The sequence below is a fragment of the Tympanuchus pallidicinctus genome, unplaced genomic scaffold (genome assembly GCF_026119805.1).
Source record: "Tympanuchus pallidicinctus isolate F22 unplaced genomic scaffold, pur_lepc_1.0 scaffold59, whole genome shotgun sequence".
NCBI classification, from domain to species: domain Eukaryota; kingdom Metazoa; phylum Chordata; class Aves; order Galliformes; family Phasianidae; genus Tympanuchus; species Tympanuchus pallidicinctus.
In genome coordinates, this window is record NW_026294779.1 from 44,653 (window position 1) to 65,131 (window position 20,479).

The following is a 20,479-nucleotide window of genomic DNA, read 5'->3' on the forward strand; positions in this document are numbered from 1 at the left end:
CCTGAAAGACACAAAGCAAAGCCATCCGAGGGGCGGCTCGCGCTCCTCCCCCCCCCGTCCCCGGGCCGCAGATCCTCGCCTGCCCCAGCGGGGCTCCGTGCGGGGCTGAGCGCCGCGTGCCGCGCTGCTCCTCGGCTCGGACGCATCGGGGGGGGGGGGGGGGGGGGGGGGGCGCCCGCGCTGCCCCTGCATTGAGAGACGGCTGAAGCTGCACAACCAGAACACAGGAATAGTGTTAGCAGTCGAAATAGCCCACAGTTCACGACGAACACTCGCTCCAATACTGCTCTGACGGTTCGTGGAGTGAAAGGTTTCCTTTCCTTTTGTTTTGTTTGTTTGTTTGTTTTTTTTGGTTTGTTTTTTTTTTTTTTGTTGGTTTGTCTTTTTTTTGTTGGTTTTTTTTTGTGTGTTTCTTTTTTTTTTTGTGTTCGTTTTTTTTTTCCTTTTAACAGGTTTTTAAATCCGCACGACGCACGAGACACACGAGAACCACGGCTTAGCAAAAGAACCCACAGCAAATGGTGTTGTCAGGGTCTGACTCCGCTTTATAAAACCTCTCTGCAGGAAAAAAAGAAAGTGAAAAAGAAAAGAAAAAATCACAGCCCATCTCTCCTCCTCCCCCCCCCCCCTCCCTGCCCACCCCTTTCCCTTCCCTTCCCCCCCCCCTTTCCTCACTGCACGATGCAGAACAGAACGAGCGCCTCCTGCCTTACGCCAACGGGACCAAAGGGGACCAAAGGGGACCAAAGGGGCCCAAAGGTACACGTGTGCATTGTGCACCCTTTGCACACTCAGGGACGTTTCTCACTTCTTGGTACTTGTGCAAATCAGAGGCCACGGCTTTAGGGCGGCCTTTAAGCCACTGAAGGGCCTTCCCCCTCCCATCTGGGTTGCGTTCACCGTAGGGGCAGCGGCGGGGCCGGCAGCATCTCATACAATCACGGGTTAATGGGTGACATGGGGGGTATCTCAGTGTCACTCCTCAGCCTTCTTAACCTCCCCATCCTTTTTTTTCTTTTTTTTTTTTTTTTTTCCTTCCGCTGAGTGGGAATATCAAGCAAAAATAAATTAAATTTGACCATCCTGGACAAAGAACCACGAGGTTTTTCTCAGTACCTAACATCAATACAAGGCACGCCCAACAACACACACACCATAAGAGCACTGCAGAGCAGGGCAGGGCGACCTGCCAACCCAGACATCTAAGTGCTAAACTGTTTGTCAGTTTGTCAGTTTGCTGCTGCCCTCTTTTCCTTGGCTGGTGCACAAGAAGTTGGGCTCCTGCCCTCAAGTCCTCAGCAGACCTTGTAGCAGCCTCCAGACCACGGCTTCCTCGTGCGACATCACTTCCTGAAGCTGCTCTCCGGGATGCTCAGAGTGCGTCTCCTCAGTTTTCTTCCTGATCCTTCCTCCAGCAAATACGTGACATCGATAGCTGCAACAGAACAGAGGCCGCGGGTGAAGATGCTGACACCAGAATTGGTGTTTTCTTTTGCAAAAGGAGCGTTATATTCTGCCATTTCCCTTGCGTTGCTCTTTCAAGGAGGGCTTCGCTCACAGTGACAGTAAAGAGTCCTCTGGAGAGCAGCCTGGTTTGTTTGAGGTTCTCTGTGCCCTCTCTAGATCACACCAAGATGCTGCAGCACGACAAACCAGTCTGCAGACGGGCAGCAAGCAGAGCACGAGCTCTATGGGCAACACTGGACACATAAGGACAACCCGCAGCAACACACAGGCTGTTGCACCTCCACTCACAGCTCCTAATGACGCTGCAATTAAAAACAGGGACCTGCTTAACCACAGCAACCGCCACAGCTCAGAAGTGACTCAGAACCCACCAAAAGGACCCGCACTACAAATCAAAAATCACTTTCCAAAGTCACTTTCGTTGTGTGTTTCGCTTCTCTGCTGTAAACAAGGAGTGACGGAAGGAACGACTTCAGAAAGTCGCAGTGGTTGCTTAAAATATCACCCAAAGCTGTTGTTAATTTCATTTAGGTACTGGAAAATGCTCCTTTTGCAAAAGAAAACACCAATGCAAACAAAACCCATTATACGACTCGTGTCTGCTTGCAATATTCAGGCAAAGGCATTTCTTTTACCCGTGCAGCCTGCAGCGAGCTGAAGAAGAACAAACCACCAAACCCGTAAGAAAGGCCGTTGTGTAACCACAGCTTAAGGTCTCACCGTTTTTCCCTGGGATTTTCTCTAAGAGGTTGAGGAGGATTTGGTTGAGTCTCTCTCTCTGGATGTGCCGCCTCTCCTCCGGACTGCAGGGCTGCCGTGTGTCAGCAGCGCCTTCTTCTGCTTTTTTCTCTGTCTCAGAGCTCTCATGAGGAACTGCCTCTTTCTCCGGCTCCTCCAGGCTTGGAGCCTCGCTCCCAGCTTGCTCCTGGTTTCCTAACACGTCCTCCATGAGCGGAAGAGACTCTTCCTCCTGGTTCAAGTCTTTGATCTGTTGCTTCGCGCGATCCGATTTCCAGGATGACCTGGAAGAAAAGCAGCATTTAAATTGTTTCAGGCTCCAGTGGAACACAGCAGCCCTGCCTGCTTTCACAGCACCACGTGCTGAGATCAGATCCCCCTTCTGGCAGCAAGGCACGCAGGCTGGCACTGCTGTGCTGCCTCTGCCATCTCCCACACTCAGCTCTGACAACGTGCAAAATGGCTCCTGTGCTCCTCCTTAAGTGCAGCACCCAGGAACAACGCCGAGGCTGCTGCTCTCCCTCCTCTCTCATTCCCTTTTCCCTTCCTGCTAGTTCTGACATAATCTCTATTTGCTATTTCCACTGCACTCAGGAGATGGGTGGGAAGAGCAGGGGGCACCCGACAACCAGGATCACCCACCTCCAGCCCTGCAGGACTCACCTGCCTCCATTCCTCTTGTAGTTGTCTGGTACGTAATGGGGCTGGAACAAGAACAGGGATTACGGTTAATACTGAATGCTGTGCGGTTCTGGGACACACGGCATCACTTCAGCGCTGCAGAATCGCCGCTGAAAAGTGAGCTTTAAGACGTTCCCCAGTCGCAAGGAATTACCATCTCAATTTCTGTCAGAAACCACAAGCTTCAGACCTCCCCATCGCCATTCACTCAACATCTGCTCAGTTTCAAATTGCATATTCCCTGCATAGAGTCATTTTTTCTTTCTGTGCTTTGTTTCCAGCCAAATTTCCATCCAGTCTGTGTACTTATGTGTCAGTTCCTGAAGGTTTGCTGTGCGCTTCGTGCACAAACACAGCCAGGGGCCTCTCAGAAACACGCACACAAGCAAAGAAGCTGTGAGAACACTTACAGAGAAGTCTCTCTTGGGAGTGAGTCTCTTGGGGAAGTGGTCGAAGGCGTAGGGCTTGGTGCAGACGGGGTAACGATTGCGGTGGATCTTGTAGAAGAGATGAGCTGATTTATCCAGGCGGTAATCACAGATGTACACGTCCTGCTCCTTCACCCCTTTCGGCCTCCCTGCGGTTCCAAAACAAAGAACGTAGGAGAAAAATACGAAGCGGGTTGAAGTGAAGGCACAAAACCCACACGCAGTGCTGGGGCAGCAGGGCTGGGGGCTGTGAGTGCAGCAGCAGGCATTGTTTGCTCCCTGGCTTTGCTTTCGCACTGCACACATTTCCACTGCACAAAATCTGTAGGTTCACATCAAACGTTTCCCCAGATTCACAGACACCGCTTTCGCCGCTCTCACTTTGCCACCTTGACCACAGCACCGCCCTGCTGCTGCCTCCTCACCCCCTGCACAGCAGAAATCACAGCCCTGGTTCAACAGGCAGCACCTGGAAGCTGCCTGCTGCCATTTCAACACACGACCCAAAGGTGGTTTCTGAGCCTGTTTCCTTACCTTTGCAGTAGGTGTACAGGTCAAGAACGCAGCACGTTCCCACCACAGCCTCTAAGGGGATGATTTCATACAAGGGCACCCGGAACAGCTCGTTGTGATAAAACTTTCGAGAAGGGGAATGATGTGTTTCATGTGGACGGAAATAATGATGACCAAAGGCAAACCGTTCCTCTCTGCTCGGAGATGTGGAGGTAAGAGAGAAACAAAAGACAAAAAAGAAAGACTATTTCTATGAGCCTGTGATACAACTTTCTTTCACGCCCTCCTCTTATTTTTCTGTTTTCTTTTGCAACGGCTGCGATGAAAGGAGAGCTCAGATGAATGTAACTTCATCCCCCCTGCTAGGGGGAAGTGCTCCCACCGTGAGCTTTGTGAGCACAGCAGATTCACCGTGCTGCTATCGATAGGGCACAAGCATTCAGTCCCGTTACAATGCAAGCCTGCGCTCGTTAGCAGCGCCAACTCAGCTGTCTATTCTCAGCCTATTCCAACAGTGAGGGAAATACAGCAAGTTGTGTCTCTTATCCCCTGTTCACACCTCCAACTGGACGTGCTTTGACTTCACAGTAGTGGAGTACATGCAGAGACAAGCAGGAAATCATCAAGCCTTGGCAAGTAAACCGTGCTCAGCCCTGCGTTTTTAAGCTAAGGCCTCCACAGAACGGCTGTGCTCTGACAGGTGGGGATGCCTCACATTTAAAAGGTGCCTTCAACGTACTTCTCATTTTTCCAGAGCTTTTCAATGCGGAAAATATCGAGTTTCTCCCTGTTGATGTGGGACAGCAGCCTGTAGGACTGCCGGACCGGGTGTCCGTCTGGAGTTCTGCGGCTGTCTCTCATCAGGTAAACGCAATCACCTGGCAATGGGCACAAAATACACACCTGTAAAGAACTTCTCATCAGTCCAGCAGAGTAAAAGGCTTCATTAAAACTAATGTGACAGAGCTAGCTAATGGAGAGCTACCTAATTCAGAGGGCTGGAGCAGCTCTCCTGTGAGGAAAGGTTGAGGGAGCTGGGCTTGTTTAGCTTGGAGAAGAGAAGGCTGGGGGGGGCACCGCATTGTGGCCTTCAGTGCTTGAAGGGAGCAGATAAACAGGAGGGGAACGGCTGTTTGTGAGGGTGGATGGTGGTAGGACAAGGGGGAATGGTTGTAAAGTGAGACAGGGAGGTTGAGGTTGGATATGAGGAGGAAGTTTTTCCCCCAGAGGGCGGTGAGGCACTGGCACAGGTTGCCCAAGGAGGCTGTGGATGCCCCAGCCCTGCAGGCATTGGAGGCCAGGCTGGATGTGGCTCTGGGCAGCCTGGGCTGCTGGTTGGAGACCTGCACACAGCAGGGGTTGGAGCTGATGGCCGCTGTGGTCCTTTGCAACCCAGGCCATCCTATGATTCTACGATTGCAAAGGGTGATGCAAACCCAACGCAGAAGCAATGGAAGGAGGAAAGGTGGTCATCATTTGCACAGAAATGTTACTAGCAGAGAGCCAAACACGAGGCTGTTAGCCTGCCCTCAGGTTCCTTACTATGTGTCACTCCCATAGGAGCAAAGAGTGCAGCTTTCTAATTCTACAGAGGCGAACGTTTGCAAGGAGGTGATGCCAGAGATCTGTGCACCCCTGTCTGATGGAAATCACGGCAGCCATTGGAGGAACCACACACACCTTGGCGCAGCAGCAGCTCGTCCCGCAACAGGCAGATGTAATAGACACAGCCAGGCTGGGTGTAATGGGGCCGGGGAATCATAGGAACCTCCTGGGGGAGAGAAGAAAAGAAATGTTCAGTGCCACCACAAGCAGGGATTCCCGTTTGGAAACACACAGATGTGGATAGGGAAGAACTGACAAGAAAACCACGCTATGAAGAATCCCACACAGGCCGTGGCAGTGTTAATACATATAAATCAATTAACTGCTTCAGCTCGTAGCTGTGGTGATGAATTTATTGCTGCTTTTTACCCTGTTCACGGATCGAGGCTCACACTGCTCACACAGGTAGTGCTCCACGTCAGAATTCACACCCATACAGTCACAGTGCTGCCAGACCTAGGAAAGCAGAGCATCCCAATTAGAAATTCCTGTGATACACCTCGTTTACAAACCGTACTTTCTCAGAAATATTAAGGAAGGCATGAAAAGGAGCTTCCCAAAGGCAGCTAAAGACTTTCTCCAAGCTGTTTCACGTGGTGGGAGACACAGACACCATCTCTACGCAGCTGTTGGTGCAGAAGCTTGAACCGCTCGGATCCTGGCTGTGTAGGCCAGGAGTTTGTGGCAGTTTCAAGAAGTGACAGCCCCCCCTTTTCTGAAAACAGAACCTCTCAATCCTCCTGGAGAGAGGAAACGAAGCTCAGAGGAGGTAATTTAGGCAATCAGCTGCAGGTGTGAGTCCCACTGGTTGTGCTGAACAGCAAAGGGGCTCCATTCCGCGTTCCCCGGCCTCACCATGCACTTTTCACACTGGATCATGAGTCCTTCATCCTTGTAAAGGCCACAGATGCAGCGGATGACGTCCTCATCCTTCTCGTGCCCGTTCTCCTTCTCGCAGACAGAAGTCTCGCTGCTGTCAGCCTCGCTTGCTGTCTCTCCCACAATCTCATCAATCTGGGCAGAGGCCTCGTGGCGCGCGTTGTAATACGCCTTCCGCAGCCTGCACACATCGCGACCAGTCGGAGACTTCCTGCCGTAATATTTCTGAATCAAGAGCAAAAGAAGGACTTAAAAGCTTTGCACCTGGCTGCTTTTCCCTCCCAGGTTCCGCTCCCTCATTGCGCTCCTCCTCTTTGTTTGAATGCGCTCTCAAAGATGCATCCACTGGTGTGGTAACACCACCGTGGGCTTGGCCTGAGCAGCAAGACCAGCTGTCTGATGTATGGCACTGAGGAACAGCTCAGCCCTGCCCAGAAGCACTGCAGCTTCTTTAGGTTAGCTACTGATGCACGTTTTTTGCCTTCTATTTCTCCACCCTACGGCAACAAAAAGCACTGAGTAACTTGAAGCACCCGGACTGTTATCAGCATCTGATCTTCAGAAAAGGATGATCAGAAATTCTCTTTCTATACAGTACCTTTTTATCTTTTATTACTGTAAGTCAGGGAAAGCATTCAGCTAGGATATATCCTCACTGTGTGCAGGAGCCTTAGGATCAGAGGGAGCCTCACCTCTGCGTTCCGAAAGACCTTCAGCATGTCCCCATCAAAAGCTTCCACAGTTTTGTAATAGCCAGTCAGGATCTGTTTCTCAATGGTGGCGAGGTCCAGTGGGTCAGAGATCTTTTCATAATAGTCTGCATTCCTAAAACGAGAACGGTGTGTGCAGAAGGTCGTTTTCATCAGCATCTCCAATGTGTGCAAACCCATTAGGGTTACTCTAGCAGTACTTACTTCTTCTTTGGGGGCAGGTTCAGGAGGGGAGCTGCAAGAGCCTGCCTGGAGGAATCTGCAATGGGAACACACAGTTTATTAGCAACAGATCCTGGGGTGAAACTTGGAAAGTATAACTAACAACACTCAGCTTAGGTTTAATAAAAATCAAAAGGCCCTTCCACTATCAGGGAACCGAAACCAAGTTGGTGCCCAGAAGTTGGCTGCTCTGCTCGGATTGTGTGTATCGAAATGCAGGATGGGCTCCTTGCAGTTTAAATGGCACCACTTTGCTGAAATACTGAAAAAAAAGCCATGTAAAAGCATGATCTGCAGGTTGTGGTGGTGGAGAACATGGCTGAGGATAATTCTGGTGGCAGGAGGAAGGCGAAGAAAAGGAAAAGGTTATTTAAAATCCTGACAGAAGGTTTTTTTTCTTTATGTTTCTAATATTTTGTATGCAGAGAATCCATTGCTCCAGAGGCTGAGAAAGTCTCCATGGAGACCTTTCAGGGGTGTCACCTTCACCTTTATAGGCGATGATGCTGTCACAAATCTCCTTGAAGATCTGTGCCAGGCGGGCAGCACGAGCCACTTCGATGTTCTCTTCAGCTGCAGCCAAACGCCGCGTCCGGACCGAGCGGGCGGTCTGAAGGGCTGAGAACTGGGTCATGAAAACATCTGAAAGAGGGCAGAAAGGAGCCACAGCTACAGAATTCCACTCAAGACTGAACTGCAGTGCTCTTTTCCAACGCAGCAAGTCATTACCCAGAGCTAGGACAGCGAGCACTGGGCAGGAGAGCATAAAGAACGGGGACACAATCAGCTTTTAGGTATTAAAACTCTTCCAGGAAAAAAAAAATAGAAGGTAATAGAGCTGGACCTTCCAGCTACTTGCAGCCATTGTGCCACGACAAAACACTGCCTAGAAACATCATCTCCTGCATGAGAACTGACTGAAGCTGCGTAAGTAACAGCTCGTGTCTGTTCTATTTGTCTTTAAGCTCAGCATCTGGGACAGCAAAACCACACATTCCTAATATTTACATCATGTTTAAATAAGGGATTGCTCATTTATCTTCTCCCATCCAGATCCTCTTTTCCTTGCATACTGTTTAACAGAGATCTGCTCCAGGAAGAGCACAGTGAACCCTTCTGTGCTCAGCATCCTTATTTTTCTGTCTTGCCTGAAGTCCTTCCTACCAGAACTGAAGGTTTCTCACAAACAATAAGACATTGCTTTGCAAAAGGAGCCTGTGGGCTGGCTGGTAGAGACTGCCTGATTCCATCCTAAGGTTATTCCTGATTTCTTTTTTGCCTTTCTAGTGCCATCATGTTCAGGTGGCTATTGGTAACCATTTGATGTTGCTGGAGCAAATGCAGTCTGTCATTAAAGCCACTGCAAATACTTCTCAGCTCCTCAGAGCTTACAGAGCAGAACAAATTCTGAGCAGGAGTAAAAACTCTCTTCTTTTGGGTTCTCACAGGAGAGGAGCAGCATCCTGAGGGCTCTGTGCTGGCCTTACCAGATTTGATGTTGCCGTCATCCCGACAGATTCCATTCCAGCGGCTGTACAACGACGCCGTATGGATGTTATCACTGACTTGCTTCACTTCCTCTTGCTTCTGTCGAATCTTTTCCCAGTTTCGTACCAGAAACACGTGGTGTTTTAACACAAAATTCCTACATACATCAAAAAAAAAAGTCAAGAATCACCTTCTTGCTCTGTAATAAACACCAGCACGTGGGAAAAAAGACACGCAGAGGTGAAGTTCTCACGTCTGTGGTGAGGAATCCCACCCCGACTTCCCAGTGCCCCATCCTATAGAATCATAGAATCACCAAGGTTGGAAAAGACCTAAAAGATCTCCCAGTCCAACTGTTCACCCATTCCCAACAGCTCCTACTAAACCACGTCCCTCAACACCACATCCAGCCTTTCCTTGAACACCCCCAGGCTCGTTGCCTCCCCCACCTCCCTGGGCATCCATTCCAGAAATAGAAATGGAAATACAGAAAATACCTGTTCAACATTTGCACACCCCTCAGTTCCTGAGGAGAAAAACCACCATTAAAAGCTCTCCTCACCTTTCTCTGTTGGACATGGGCTTCATCTGGAGCTGTGGTGTCAGCCTGGTGGGTGTGCTCACGCTTTCGCTGGGCTCCTCTGCCATGTGGCCCCTCTGGAAAACAAATCACTCTGATAGACAGGAAAAACCACGCCAAGAACTGCACCAACCAGGGGAAGCAGGTCCTCGGGGTGGAAAAGGCAGCATTTCTCTTTTCGTTGTGATGCTACAGACTGCTTTCTTGTCATCTTTCACCCATGAGAGACGCTGCCTTTTCTACTTACTCTCTTTTTCAGTTTGTGCTTGGACTTCCTCTTCTCCTTTGACCTCCCGGTCCTCCTGTGGCTGCTCACAGGTTGGTTGCTTTTGTTTGGAAGTCCGTTCACTCGCTGACTTTTGCCCCCAATTATCCCTCTGCATTTCTCAAATCCACACTTGCAGAGTTGCTTTGGAAAAAACAAACAGGGGGAAAAAAATAAAAGAAAAAAAATAAAGAGTGATTGTTTGAAACAAAGCACTCAGATCCTCTCTCAATATAAAGAACCTGTTCTGTCAAATGCAACATGGAGTTTTGTTAACCTTCACTCTGCAGGCACTGAGAGCTTTCTCAAGGTTTTGCACCCTGCTCCTTACCTGCTTTTCAACATTAAATGAGTGGAAGTTGTAGTCGTACGTCAGTTCAGTACCAGCAGGCATATCTTTAAGTGCATACAACCCAATCCGGTAAACACCATTAACAGACCTGCAGAGAAAAAGATGTACAATTAAATATTCCTAATAATCAAAACTAAATTGGCCTTTGGCCACACAGTGGAAGCGCTGGAGACAGGAAGCAGTGCTGCTGCTATGCTCTGCTGGCTTGTTCTCCATCTGTTTTGTTCTCATTGCTCTCTTGGACAGCAAACTTGGAAAGCCAAAAGCAAAGGAGAGCTGTGCTACGAGAGCAGGAGGCCGTGCTTCAAACAGAGAACCTACAAACCGCATCAGCTGCCACGATTCAGGCCCTCACCACTTTCAGCTCTCACTGAACACTGGATCTCCTTTCACAACATGCTCTGAAATTTACTGTCTCTCCAATTCTCTCTTTTTCGTGTGTGTGTGTTGGATTTTAGTATTTTAAACTCAATTACTACTGTTTTTAACCACTACAGTTACCTGAGAACCAAAAGCTTCCTTGCTGTGCTACAGCTACTTCTCTTCTGCAACCTATGACAATACATATTTTTTGCACTGTTGAACCAAATTCCCCTCCTTTTACACCAGATTCCCTGGTCATCTCCACCTCAGCCACCAGCATCCCAGTCCCCCAGTAAACAGAACAATATTTTCCTTACCATTTCTGCATCTCACAGTTTGGATTACAGCTGTGGTTGATAAATCGAGCCTCGTTGCCCATACGGTAACTGTCTATCACCATTCCACTGTCCAAATTCAGGCAGTAATGGTCACTGTGGTTATGGTACTGTTCAATCATCCGGTTCCTACGAAGCAACACAGGGAAGTTATTTGTGATCCTCTCCTTCCTGCTGCAAAGCAAACAGGGAGGGACACAATGACAGCATATTCAAGAATTCGGAGAGGGTTCTGAAGGAAAAGCAGCCGTGCAACCCTGTAACACACAGAAATCACACCTAGAGATGGAGGAGAACCATTCTAACACCTATTCCTATAAGTCAAGGCCACTGACAGAGCCTGGATTAGAATTCAGCAATTTGCTCTTTTGGAATGCTCCCTTTCGGGTTCTGCAGATGATGTGTGGGCATTTCATGTCGATAAGCTGTGCATGGAAGAGAAAATGCAAGCATACATTCCTTGGTGTGTACAGCACTCAGCTCCTCCCCTGCCTGCAGTGGGACACAACATCCATGCACTGCAGCTGAGCAGGAGAGCAACAGTGGGCAAAGATTCAGCTGTGCCAACAGTTATCTCTGCACCAGGAGATCCTGCCTGCACCTGGTGGAGCTCTCTGAGCAGCACGGATGTCTCTCCAATGTAAACCACCCTGCGATGTTACGTAGTTAACGAGACCGTGATTGCTCTCTGTAATTAGTTACTAATGCTCCCACTTGCTCTTTTGCCTTCACACCGCTCTGCCTTCACACTGCTTTCTCCTCCTGCCCTGCGATTCTGTTCTGCACAGATCCTGCACAGCATTCCTATCAGATTCACAGCACTGACACCGACAGAGCAGACGGGGCAGCTGCTGCACTCCACAGCACAGCCACTCCTCTCTGACTGGGAAAAAGATGGTTGAGCAGAAAAGCTCAATTCTAAGCCTTCCTTCTGGTGCCAGTGACCCAAAAAGCATTTTCTCTTCTGCATTCTCCCATTCGTTTCTGTCAAAGGATTTCCCAACAATGACGACGGATGCCAAAGTCATCTACTGAGCTTTCCACACAAGCAGCAAATAGATTTTTCTACCTGAATTCCTGCTCACTAACAACTTCTCCCAGGTATTCGATGATGAACTGTCCTGCTTTCAGGGGCTCTTTGGTGCGGATTCCCCAACCCTTCTCCTCAGCCCGGAACCTCTCCAAGCACTGCACCCATTCGTGCCTCTGGATCCGTTGGTTACAACACTGCTCGCCACAAGGGCAGGTGTTTGGTGAACACTCAGCAAAGATCATCCTAAAATCCAAAATGAAGAAGCGTAAGGAAGGTAAACAGCTTACTTCTTACGTGAACCAATGCACAGCACAGCGGGTCAGCCCACTCCTGACCTGTTAAGGCAATCCTCCATGCAGCCCTTGCCATTCTCATCATCTGGTTTCTTGCAGTTGCAGGTAGTGGCTTCGTAGCCAGAAAGAGGTTTGACATCCACGTAGACGTCTGGAGGGGCAGGGAAGAAAGGAGGTGGGGATTCCTTCCAGGTAAACCCAACAACCATTTACCTACACAGCTCTCAGTACCATTGCACACAGTGAGAACAGAAGGAGGAAGTTTCTCTGCTAGGATGCAGAGCACGACAGAATCCCAGCCGCACATTTTAGTAGCAGTAAGATTTTACTTACTGGAGCGGATTTTTTTGTAAAGCGGGACATCTGGCTTCTTATACAGCTAGAAAAGAGAGGAAAACAAGACACTGTATAACTGCATCTGATATTCAACAGCATCAGGGACGCGACGCCCCGTCTGCGTGTCAAGGTTTGGTCATCACTGCTGCATGCACAAATTAACACATTTCGGACAAACGAGGCTGCTGTGTGGCTGTCAATACTGTAGGGAGCAATGGGAAACGTCCAAGAAATAGATTGCATTTATTACCTGTATCGATTTGATAAGAGGGGCAGATGCACCTCACTTTCAATACAGGGCCGGGAAGCGTCCCCAGCTGGAATGTCAACAGCTCTCAAGACTTTGAGACCACAGTGAGGTGTTTTAAAGGGGACTGAAGCAGCAGCAGCCATCTGGGGATGTGCTTTGCTCCCTGACGGCCCATGTCTCAGAGCTCTGCCCTCAGCACGGCTGGGGACAGCTGTGCCTCCCAGCCCTCGGCGCTGCGTTCAATCACCCGGTGGAAACTTCTCAGGGGGAAAGGAAAAAAACCCAAACCAACAACCCCAAACCTATTTTTAGGTTTGCCCATATTTAAAAGGCTTGAAAAAGAATTGCGAGCGTTCAACGCTTTCTCTTCTTTCCTCAGCACGAAAATTTCAGCTTGCAAAGTGAAAAATAAATTCCACTCTGCTGGGAGCCCTCCAAGAAAAATAAGGCCCGAAATTTCTCCGTGCTGTTGGCAGTACATTTGAATTCTCCCGAGGCATGTCTAAAACAAGATCAGTGCAGAAAGCAGGCATGCTACCAAAATAAAAGCCTGCAGCACAATTAGTGACTTCTCTGGCAGAAACCTATAGGGTTGCTGTTTTGCAAGAGATGGAATAATGGAAACTATTCACATGAAAGACGTAAATAAATCCTTTCTTCGTCACCCAGTGGCAGCAATAAGAATATCCAGCAATACACAGGATATATAAACACGGCTTTCATGCCGAAATCCTGCTATTTTCTTTCCAACCATAATCTTGGCAAGCAGTAACTTTTTATCTTGTACCTGATTGTGTTTCCACTGCCAGAGGATGTCGTAAGGCAGCTGGAAGTCAATTCTCTTTTGTCTGAGATACTTTCCTGAAACAAAAAGGTTTATAAGTTGTAGGCACTCATATGCACAGATCCCCCAGGGGCACCAGGATTGCTCCCAGGCACACGGCCAACATTCTGATAGGGCCTCTCAGTGTCTGCAAGGCAGCAGAACAGCGAGAAGGTTTTATGTATCAGTGACGAGCACAGGAAGGAGCCCACCATCTTGTGATCCTTTCCTTCTGCTCTGTTTTCAGTGAGGTCTGAAGCGTTACAGAGAGCAGGCAGGCTTGCTGGGTTAGGTGTACAAAGGAGCTGCATTCTGCTCAATCACTGATCATTAAGGGGGTCCTTAAACTCTACCAATTACAATTCAGCTCTTAAGAGCTGTGCTGGGAACCTTTCAGGTGCTCATCCAGGAGACCCCGAATGTGAGTTACAGGACAGAACCCAAGAGCTCTGTGCCCTGCTGCACAGCAGTTACCAGTGAGCAGAAATCCCCATCAAAGGAAACGCCTCCCCCACGACTCTGCGTGCACAAGCAAGATGATTTAGCACAGAGACCAAACATGCATGCAAGAATTCTGTATGCGTGATTCACACGAGGTGGTAAATCACAATATTGTGCTCAGAGAAACCAAATCAGTTTTGGAAACAGTTTCCAAGGCTGTCGGTACAGCCTTCACCAAATGAACGAATTCAGACTTGACAAGGACATTCCTGACTGCTTCAGAACGACTTCAAGAGGCTCTGCATTTTCAGCAATGACTGGAGCTCTTTTTAGACAGGAGTTACTGCTGTCACTGCAAACCTTGATTTATTTTAAAACTCTGTCACCCCAATCTCTCTGCAAAAGAAGGAAACTGACTCGTTAAATGCTTCATTTATGTAAGGCCTGAGGCTTGACACAAAGTGCTGGGTGACTTCTAGCTAAGATTAAAACGTTCCCTTATCATTTAGTGGGAGCATTGCTGTCACAGCGCAGCAGTGAGAGGAAGGGCTGGAGGTGAGGTGACAGCTCCTCCTCTGACTTTCCCAGGTTTTCTAAATCCTTCCTCAGTAACCCGTGGCTTCAATTCGCACCCCTCCCCGCTGGAAAACAGTGATGTTTTCCCTACAATGCGCTCCTCAATTACTTATTTTCAAAGCTTTATTCATCCCTAGCAGGTTCCAGGAAAGAGCTGAATCTGCTGGGAATTTGCTTTCACTTCTATGACCTCACCGAGCCAAACAAAAGGTTCTTTCAAGTGCCCTGGCTGAGTGCCTGCAGAGTGAGCCGCGTCCCTCCAGCCCTCCCCAAGCAGCCACCAGCACGGCTATCTGGCACAGCCCTAAACCTGTAACCCTGCTCTGCAGGCAGCTTCTCTCCAGCTGCCCAACACGGAGCAATTAAAGCAGGCTTATCTTTATGGCAGAAGCTCGTTTGTGTCTGCTAACACAAACAAACTCGAGGTCAAGGCCCTGTGAAAAGAGAGCGGGATTGCTGCAAACCAAACCTGAGCATCCTGACAGATGGTTCAGTCCTGCAGCAGAGTTAGGTGACCTAATTGAAGAAAGAACTGAGAAAGGTCATGTTCTCGAGGATCCCAATTAACACCTTCAGCTCTGGAACCTGTTTCTGAAAGGCTTTACTGATTCACACACTGTTCATTTTTATTTATGTTTTTCATTCTTCCTCATTTTTTCTTATTTGAAGATAGACATCGTTAAGGGCATGGACACAAAGGGGGATTTATTACTGCTTGCTTAGCATTTGAGATTTAAGAAATTGGACTAATTGGACTGTTTATGAGGGTGGATGGGGATGGGACAAGGGGGAATGGTTGTAAAGTGAGACTGGGGAGGTTGAGGTTGGATATGAGGAGGAAGTTTTTCCCCCAGAGGGCGGTGAGGCACTGGCACAGGTTGCCCAAGGAGGCTGTGGATGCCCCAGCCCTGCAGGCATTGGAGGCCAGGCTGGATGTGGCTCTGGGCAGCCTGGGCTGCTGGTTGGAGACCTGCACACAGCAGGGTTGGAGCTGATGGCTGTTGTGGGCCTTTGCAACCCAGGCCGTTCTGTGATTCTATGATAATCATCTCTGGCTGTCCTACTGCAATATTAGTTTGAGAAGGACACTGCCATACTGCTTTCATGCTGAAGCACTTAAAGCACTTAAAGCACACTTAAAGCCGAGCTGATCTTGGAAAATAAAACATGAGAACAAAGGACAAACAGCACAAAAGAAACCTCAAGAGTCAAACTCTTACACTGAAAAACACAGAAGGATGAGAGTGACCTCCAACGAAGTTAAAATGCTGAAAGATATCATGACCTCAACGAGGTGATAAAAGGGAGAGAGGCAAAAAGTCCAGAGTAACTCGGTGTCACCCCAGAGCGATGTTTGTTTCCCAGCAATTAAAACGTGTGAAGTACCCACCGACATGAATAGGGGCTGGAAACAATCCGTGCTCGTGCTCTCCAGGAGTGTATTCCAGCTTCTCCTTCTTCAGCTGGATGAGGCGGCTCTTCGGACTGCGGGCAACAGAAGGAGAAACGTTTCTGTCACACACAAAAAATGTATCATCTGTTTCAAGGAGGCAAATAGCTCGAACATCAAGCAGCAGAATGAGAAAAGGAATGGCAGAAAGAAGTCATTTCCAGGTTGCCAAAGAGGCTCATCGCATCCATTTGAGTTTTTCCCCATCACATCAGGCAGCACCTAACGGGGCACCAACAGTATTAAGTTCCTGGTGTGTGAGAGGTCAGAGGTGACTCAGATTGGAGGAATCAATTCCCATGTTGTCTGTCCAGCTCTCTGAGGTGTCTACAGGCACTGTGCCCACTGTCCCAACAAACATTCTGGGTCTGCTCCTTTAGTAGGGCGTCCATCAACGAAGAACAGAGAGCAGAGTTAAGGGAGCCCCCGTCCAGGAGGAACAAACAGGGCTGTGGAGTGGCTGTATGCTCAGCTTAATGTGCAACGACACAGCCCAGCACCTCTGCAAACATTCTGGTCTGTTCCACAGTGATAATGAGGTAACTACATTTCAGGCAGTGATAAGAAGCTGAAATGAGGCTCTGCTGAACGAGATGCTGCATATCCTCTCCATGAAAGCTCTGCTTTTAATAGCTGGTGACTGAAGAAATACTTGCACTGAACCACACGCACACACGTGGGCAGACACAGCAATGGGAAAGTTTATTATACAAATGAAATGGGAATACCTAGGTAAAACACACCCCAAAATGAACACCTTCGTTTGCTAAGGGACAAAGGGAATGCACCTGCAGATGAGAGGCTAAGAAACGTGCTCCAGGCCACAGGGCAGGGGCTCAAACACAGATCACCCATTTCCAGTCGGGTGTTTCATGTCCCAGAACATATCATCAGCACAGTGCTGCTGCTTTACCTAAATAGAGCCACTTCCAAGCTCTGCCAAGCTGTCCTAACCAGGAAGCAGCACCATTTCCCCACACAAGAAAGGTCGCTGGTTTTGACATTGTGACCCCATTTACTGATGGCAGACTTTCATTCCATTTGTCTTGGCAAACACGCAGCTCCTTCACCCACCAGGAAAAAATGTTCATCTAGAGAGGATAAAAAAGGCACCCACACTTCTGCCCTTCCAAGTTGTGCTGTGCTGAATCACTGAGGCTTGCAAGGAAAGTGACTTTGTGGTGACTGCTTACAAGACCTGGAAAACAAATTCTGATCAAGAGGAAATGGAAAAGTGTTGCGAAAAGGGAAAGAGTGAACCTCTGGTGCCAAGAGGCAAGCAAAGCCTGAAACCAGAGGCAAAGAGAAAAGGAAGAAAGGTGTGACTGAATGCCAACCAGAAGATGCCTATACCTACATGCTCCATGGAAAGAAAATCACCAGTAATCTAAGTTGCCAGGTAGTTCCCTAGATTTAATTGCTAATTTCTTATTTCATTTCTTTGGCAAAGCAGACTTTGTACTCCTCCAGCAAAGCCACTGCTGGGTAAACAGAAAATGACTGCAGAGCACAACCTTCCTTTGTTCTGAAACCCGCAGCTCTGTGCAACCTCACACTGAACTTCTCCCCAGCAAAAGGTGCAATTCCTGCAGGGGAGGCTGAGGACGCTGGGTAATTCGGGGGGATGCTAAAATGTACCTGCAGACATGGCCACAAAGGCACACTTGGATACAGAGGTAAAGCTGAAGCTGACTTCTGAAATCACTCCTCTCATTCTTATCTTATTTCATTCTCGTCTGCAAGAAATTACAAAGTTTGAGCTGCAGTCACTGTGCTGTAATAAAACCTGTAGACCAAAGTGAGTCGGGGGGAAAATGATTTCCCTCTTTTTAATGTGTCAGACCGTAACAGAAGTGGCAATTCTTGACTTTCAACACAATGCTTCCAGCAGCTGCAGGAATGTCACCTCACTGCAGACAGAAACGGGCTGCTTATCAGAAATGGGAGATGGTTGAGACACTGCACTGCTGCTCCCAACAGCACAGAAAGCAAAAGACACAACCACACCTGGCAGGGCAACGAGCAGGGCAGACACCTGGGGTTCTTTCCTAAACAAGATAACCACTCGTCATCATTCAGTCCAGGAAAGCAGAAAACCAATGGGCCCCTGTGTGCAGACGCTGCACTCAGTGCCTGAACGCTCAGGTTCTGCCAGCACTTTGACTGCCACGATTCCCACTGCCAAACCAACGTCTCTCATTCTCCAAGGCTGATCCTCAGAGACCCTTCCAGACTGCTGGAGGCTGCCTTCTGACAAGGGTTACGTTTCAAACCTTCACCGAATCGGGTTCTGATCATTAGCACGCGTTATTTTTCACAGGCTTTAACGAAGCTGCTGGTTTTGGTTCAGCTCTTACTGCTGCTACTTACTCTGCTGTTTTGTACACGTCAGAGTAGAGCCCTGCCTTCTGGTACTTCTTCTTTGGGGGCCGGGGGGCTTTCTTCTCACGCTGGGGAAGAGAAGGCAAAGGCTGCTGCTGCTGGGTGTTCTCAGGTTCAGGTGGTTTCCCAGGGGCCTCCTGAGGACTGGGTGGTTCAGGTGGTGTCTCAGAAAAACTGGAAAAATGTCAAGATGATCTCACTGGATTTATATTTCTTACCATAAGAAATTACCATTTTGTGACCATATTTCATCGCTCCTTTTTATGGTCAGCAGCACAAAAGCCTCTAGGTTACAAAATTACCTGATGTCTCCGCTATTTAACAATGCAACTCAATGACCACCAGCCAGCAGTGGTTAAGCATCACCGTAAGAAACAGGATCTTTTCACAGCAATATCACTACTCCTAATGTTTGGAGCCTCAGTGAAGTAATTCAGAAGGTGGTCTGCACTGTTTGCTTTTGTACTCTGACAATAGCAGGTGGCCAACCTTCACTTAGCTTCCAGGAGCCATGCAACGCATTCCTGGAGCGTGCAGCTCCAGCAACATTCTGCACAGCCAAATGCCTGCACGTCAGCACTTGGTTGTGAAACACAAACGGATCGTTATTGTTTAGATCTATTCAGAAAACTCCGGGAGGAAGAGCTCTGAGCTCTTTGCTGCAGGGATTTCTGGTGTTTCTTTTACCAGTGACTGCACCCCTCACACAGGTGCACACCTGCCCTCCTACTCACTGTTTTGGTTTTACTCTTTTGCTGCCTATCAGTCGATCTCGCCTGACGTTCAGCGTTGCTCGTAATTGTTTCTCAAGCATGTAAGTCACACACTGCAGATTCCCACGGTGCTGCAGCTCTTACAGCTCCCAGCTCAGTGCATGACCTAAGAACTGTCTCTGCTGAAGGACCTCCTCAGTTCTCCTGTTACAAATCCATCAGCTGCATTCTTCACCACGTGTTTCACACAGGCACACACAAACAAGCTTTACATTACCTGTGATTTTACCCCATTTAGGGGTGTGATAAGCAGTGGCTTAGAAAGACCCCATGCGTTCTGAAAACACTGAACTCCTCAGTGGAAACAAACGTAATGAGCAGAGCTTGGAGAGCAGGATTCTTTGATGGGTTAAAATGCCTTAAACATCAACAATATGAAAATGAAAGCAGGCAGTTCTAAGGGAATTACCTCTTACTGCTCTCCTGTTCATCTTCTGGCAGAGGTTTCTGTCGTTTCCTGGCCTGTTCCTCCGACAGCCACCTCTTTCTCTTCCATCCTTTCCTGTGATCTGGATTCAAGTTTACGCTTTGCACCACAGCTTCAATCACATCAGTGATGGTATCAGGTCCGAGGTGTAAAGGGCTGCTGCTTTCTTCCCTCTTATCTAACTCCTGACTGACCAGCCGAGCTGCCTGGAAGGCCTGCATGGACACCACAGCCTGCATTGGGTATTTCCTGGGCCTTCCTGGCCTGCGTTTCACAAAATTGTTCCCTGTCCGTGACTGCCTCTGCAGCTTTTTGGCTTTCAGGATTTTATTGACGTGGTCAAGATTTTTTTTTGTTGCCAAGATCTTGTTATAATTGCACATTTTTCTAGCTTGTCGCTGCATGGCTTCAACCACGCTTCTCTTGAGATGATGTGGGGAATAGCTGCTCGGCAATCTGTCCGACAGAAGCGAGATGCTGTCACTGCAGGAGCTGCTGGGGATGGCTGGAGCAACGAGGCTGTCCTGCTTGCCCAGGCTCCTCTCCCTGTTGTGGTTTCGAGCAGGACTGGCCGATGGTGGGGCGGATACATTTGCAATGACTGCTTCTATGCTTTTGTCCAAAGCAGCCTGGCCTTCGTGCTGCGCCATGCGCTGCAGCAAGCTGTCCACAGAATCATCAGCAGCTGTCAGCCTCGTCCCCCGCGCCGGCGCTCCGATCACTGAAACAATCAGAGAAACAATCAAAGTCTGAAGCAAAATCCAACACAGTGCCGACAGAACGGATTGTGAGAAAGGTGGGGTTGGGCGCAGGTAAGCCAAAAAACCGGGCAAAGAGAAAGGCAAGTTGACACAGGAAGTCAGATGAGGTCTCACTTTTAGATCTACTTCAACTAGCGGGTCATGGGCTGAGGACTGAAAAGCTGGGGTTACTGTTAAAGAGAAGGCAACAGAACGTTTCTGTAGAAGGGTTTCTATCTTTTGGCAAGAAGGTGCGTTAGCAGCCAAAGATGCAGCACAGACAGTTCACACCAAGTATTTTCTAGTCCGAGTCTGTTACTGTGGAGAGA

General features: G+C 48.7%; 1 protein-coding gene across 3 annotated transcripts in view; it reads right to left on the bottom strand.

The window, feature by feature from the left end:
* Positions 1–409: 409 nt before the first annotated feature.
* The window catches only part of ASH1L (ASH1 like histone lysine methyltransferase), a 39,352-nt gene continuing 19,282 nt past the window's right edge, over positions 410–20,479 (bottom strand). For 2 of the 3 annotated variants that reach the window (XM_052705521.1, XM_052705523.1), the window contains exons 5-28: positions 19,393–20,131; positions 18,199–18,384; positions 15,769–15,863; positions 13,326–13,399; positions 12,286–12,331; positions 11,995–12,103; positions 11,696–11,902; positions 10,609–10,755; positions 9,908–10,016; positions 9,559–9,720; positions 9,294–9,388; positions 8,731–8,888; positions 7,733–7,885; positions 7,226–7,280; positions 7,004–7,136; positions 6,288–6,536; positions 5,802–5,888; positions 5,508–5,598; positions 4,567–4,705; positions 3,849–4,021; positions 3,297–3,463; positions 2,869–2,909; positions 2,188–2,489; positions 1,087–1,435 (exon numbers count right to left, since the gene is read on the bottom strand). In XM_052705521.1, coding sequence (XP_052561481.1) covers positions 1,344–1,435; positions 2,188–2,489; positions 2,869–2,909; positions 3,297–3,463; positions 3,849–4,021; positions 4,567–4,705; positions 5,508–5,598; positions 5,802–5,888; positions 6,288–6,536; positions 7,004–7,136; positions 7,226–7,280; positions 7,733–7,885; positions 8,731–8,888; positions 9,294–9,388; positions 9,559–9,720; positions 9,908–10,016; positions 10,609–10,755; positions 11,696–11,902; positions 11,995–12,103; positions 12,286–12,331; positions 13,326–13,399; positions 15,769–15,863; positions 18,199–18,384; positions 19,393–20,131 — 3,809 coding nt within the window. In that variant the 3' untranslated portion in view covers positions 1,087–1,343. Of the gene's footprint in view, positions 559–1,086; positions 1,436–2,187; positions 2,490–2,868; positions 2,910–3,296; positions 3,464–3,848; positions 4,022–4,566; positions 4,706–5,507; positions 5,599–5,801; positions 5,889–6,287; positions 6,537–7,003; positions 7,137–7,225; positions 7,281–7,732; positions 7,886–8,730; positions 8,889–9,293; positions 9,389–9,558; positions 9,721–9,907; positions 10,017–10,608; positions 10,756–11,695; positions 11,903–11,994; positions 12,104–12,285; positions 12,332–13,325; positions 13,400–15,768; positions 15,864–18,198; positions 18,385–19,392; positions 20,132–20,479 lie in introns of those variants that run through there. The other variant, XM_052705522.1, reaches the window with a different exon arrangement.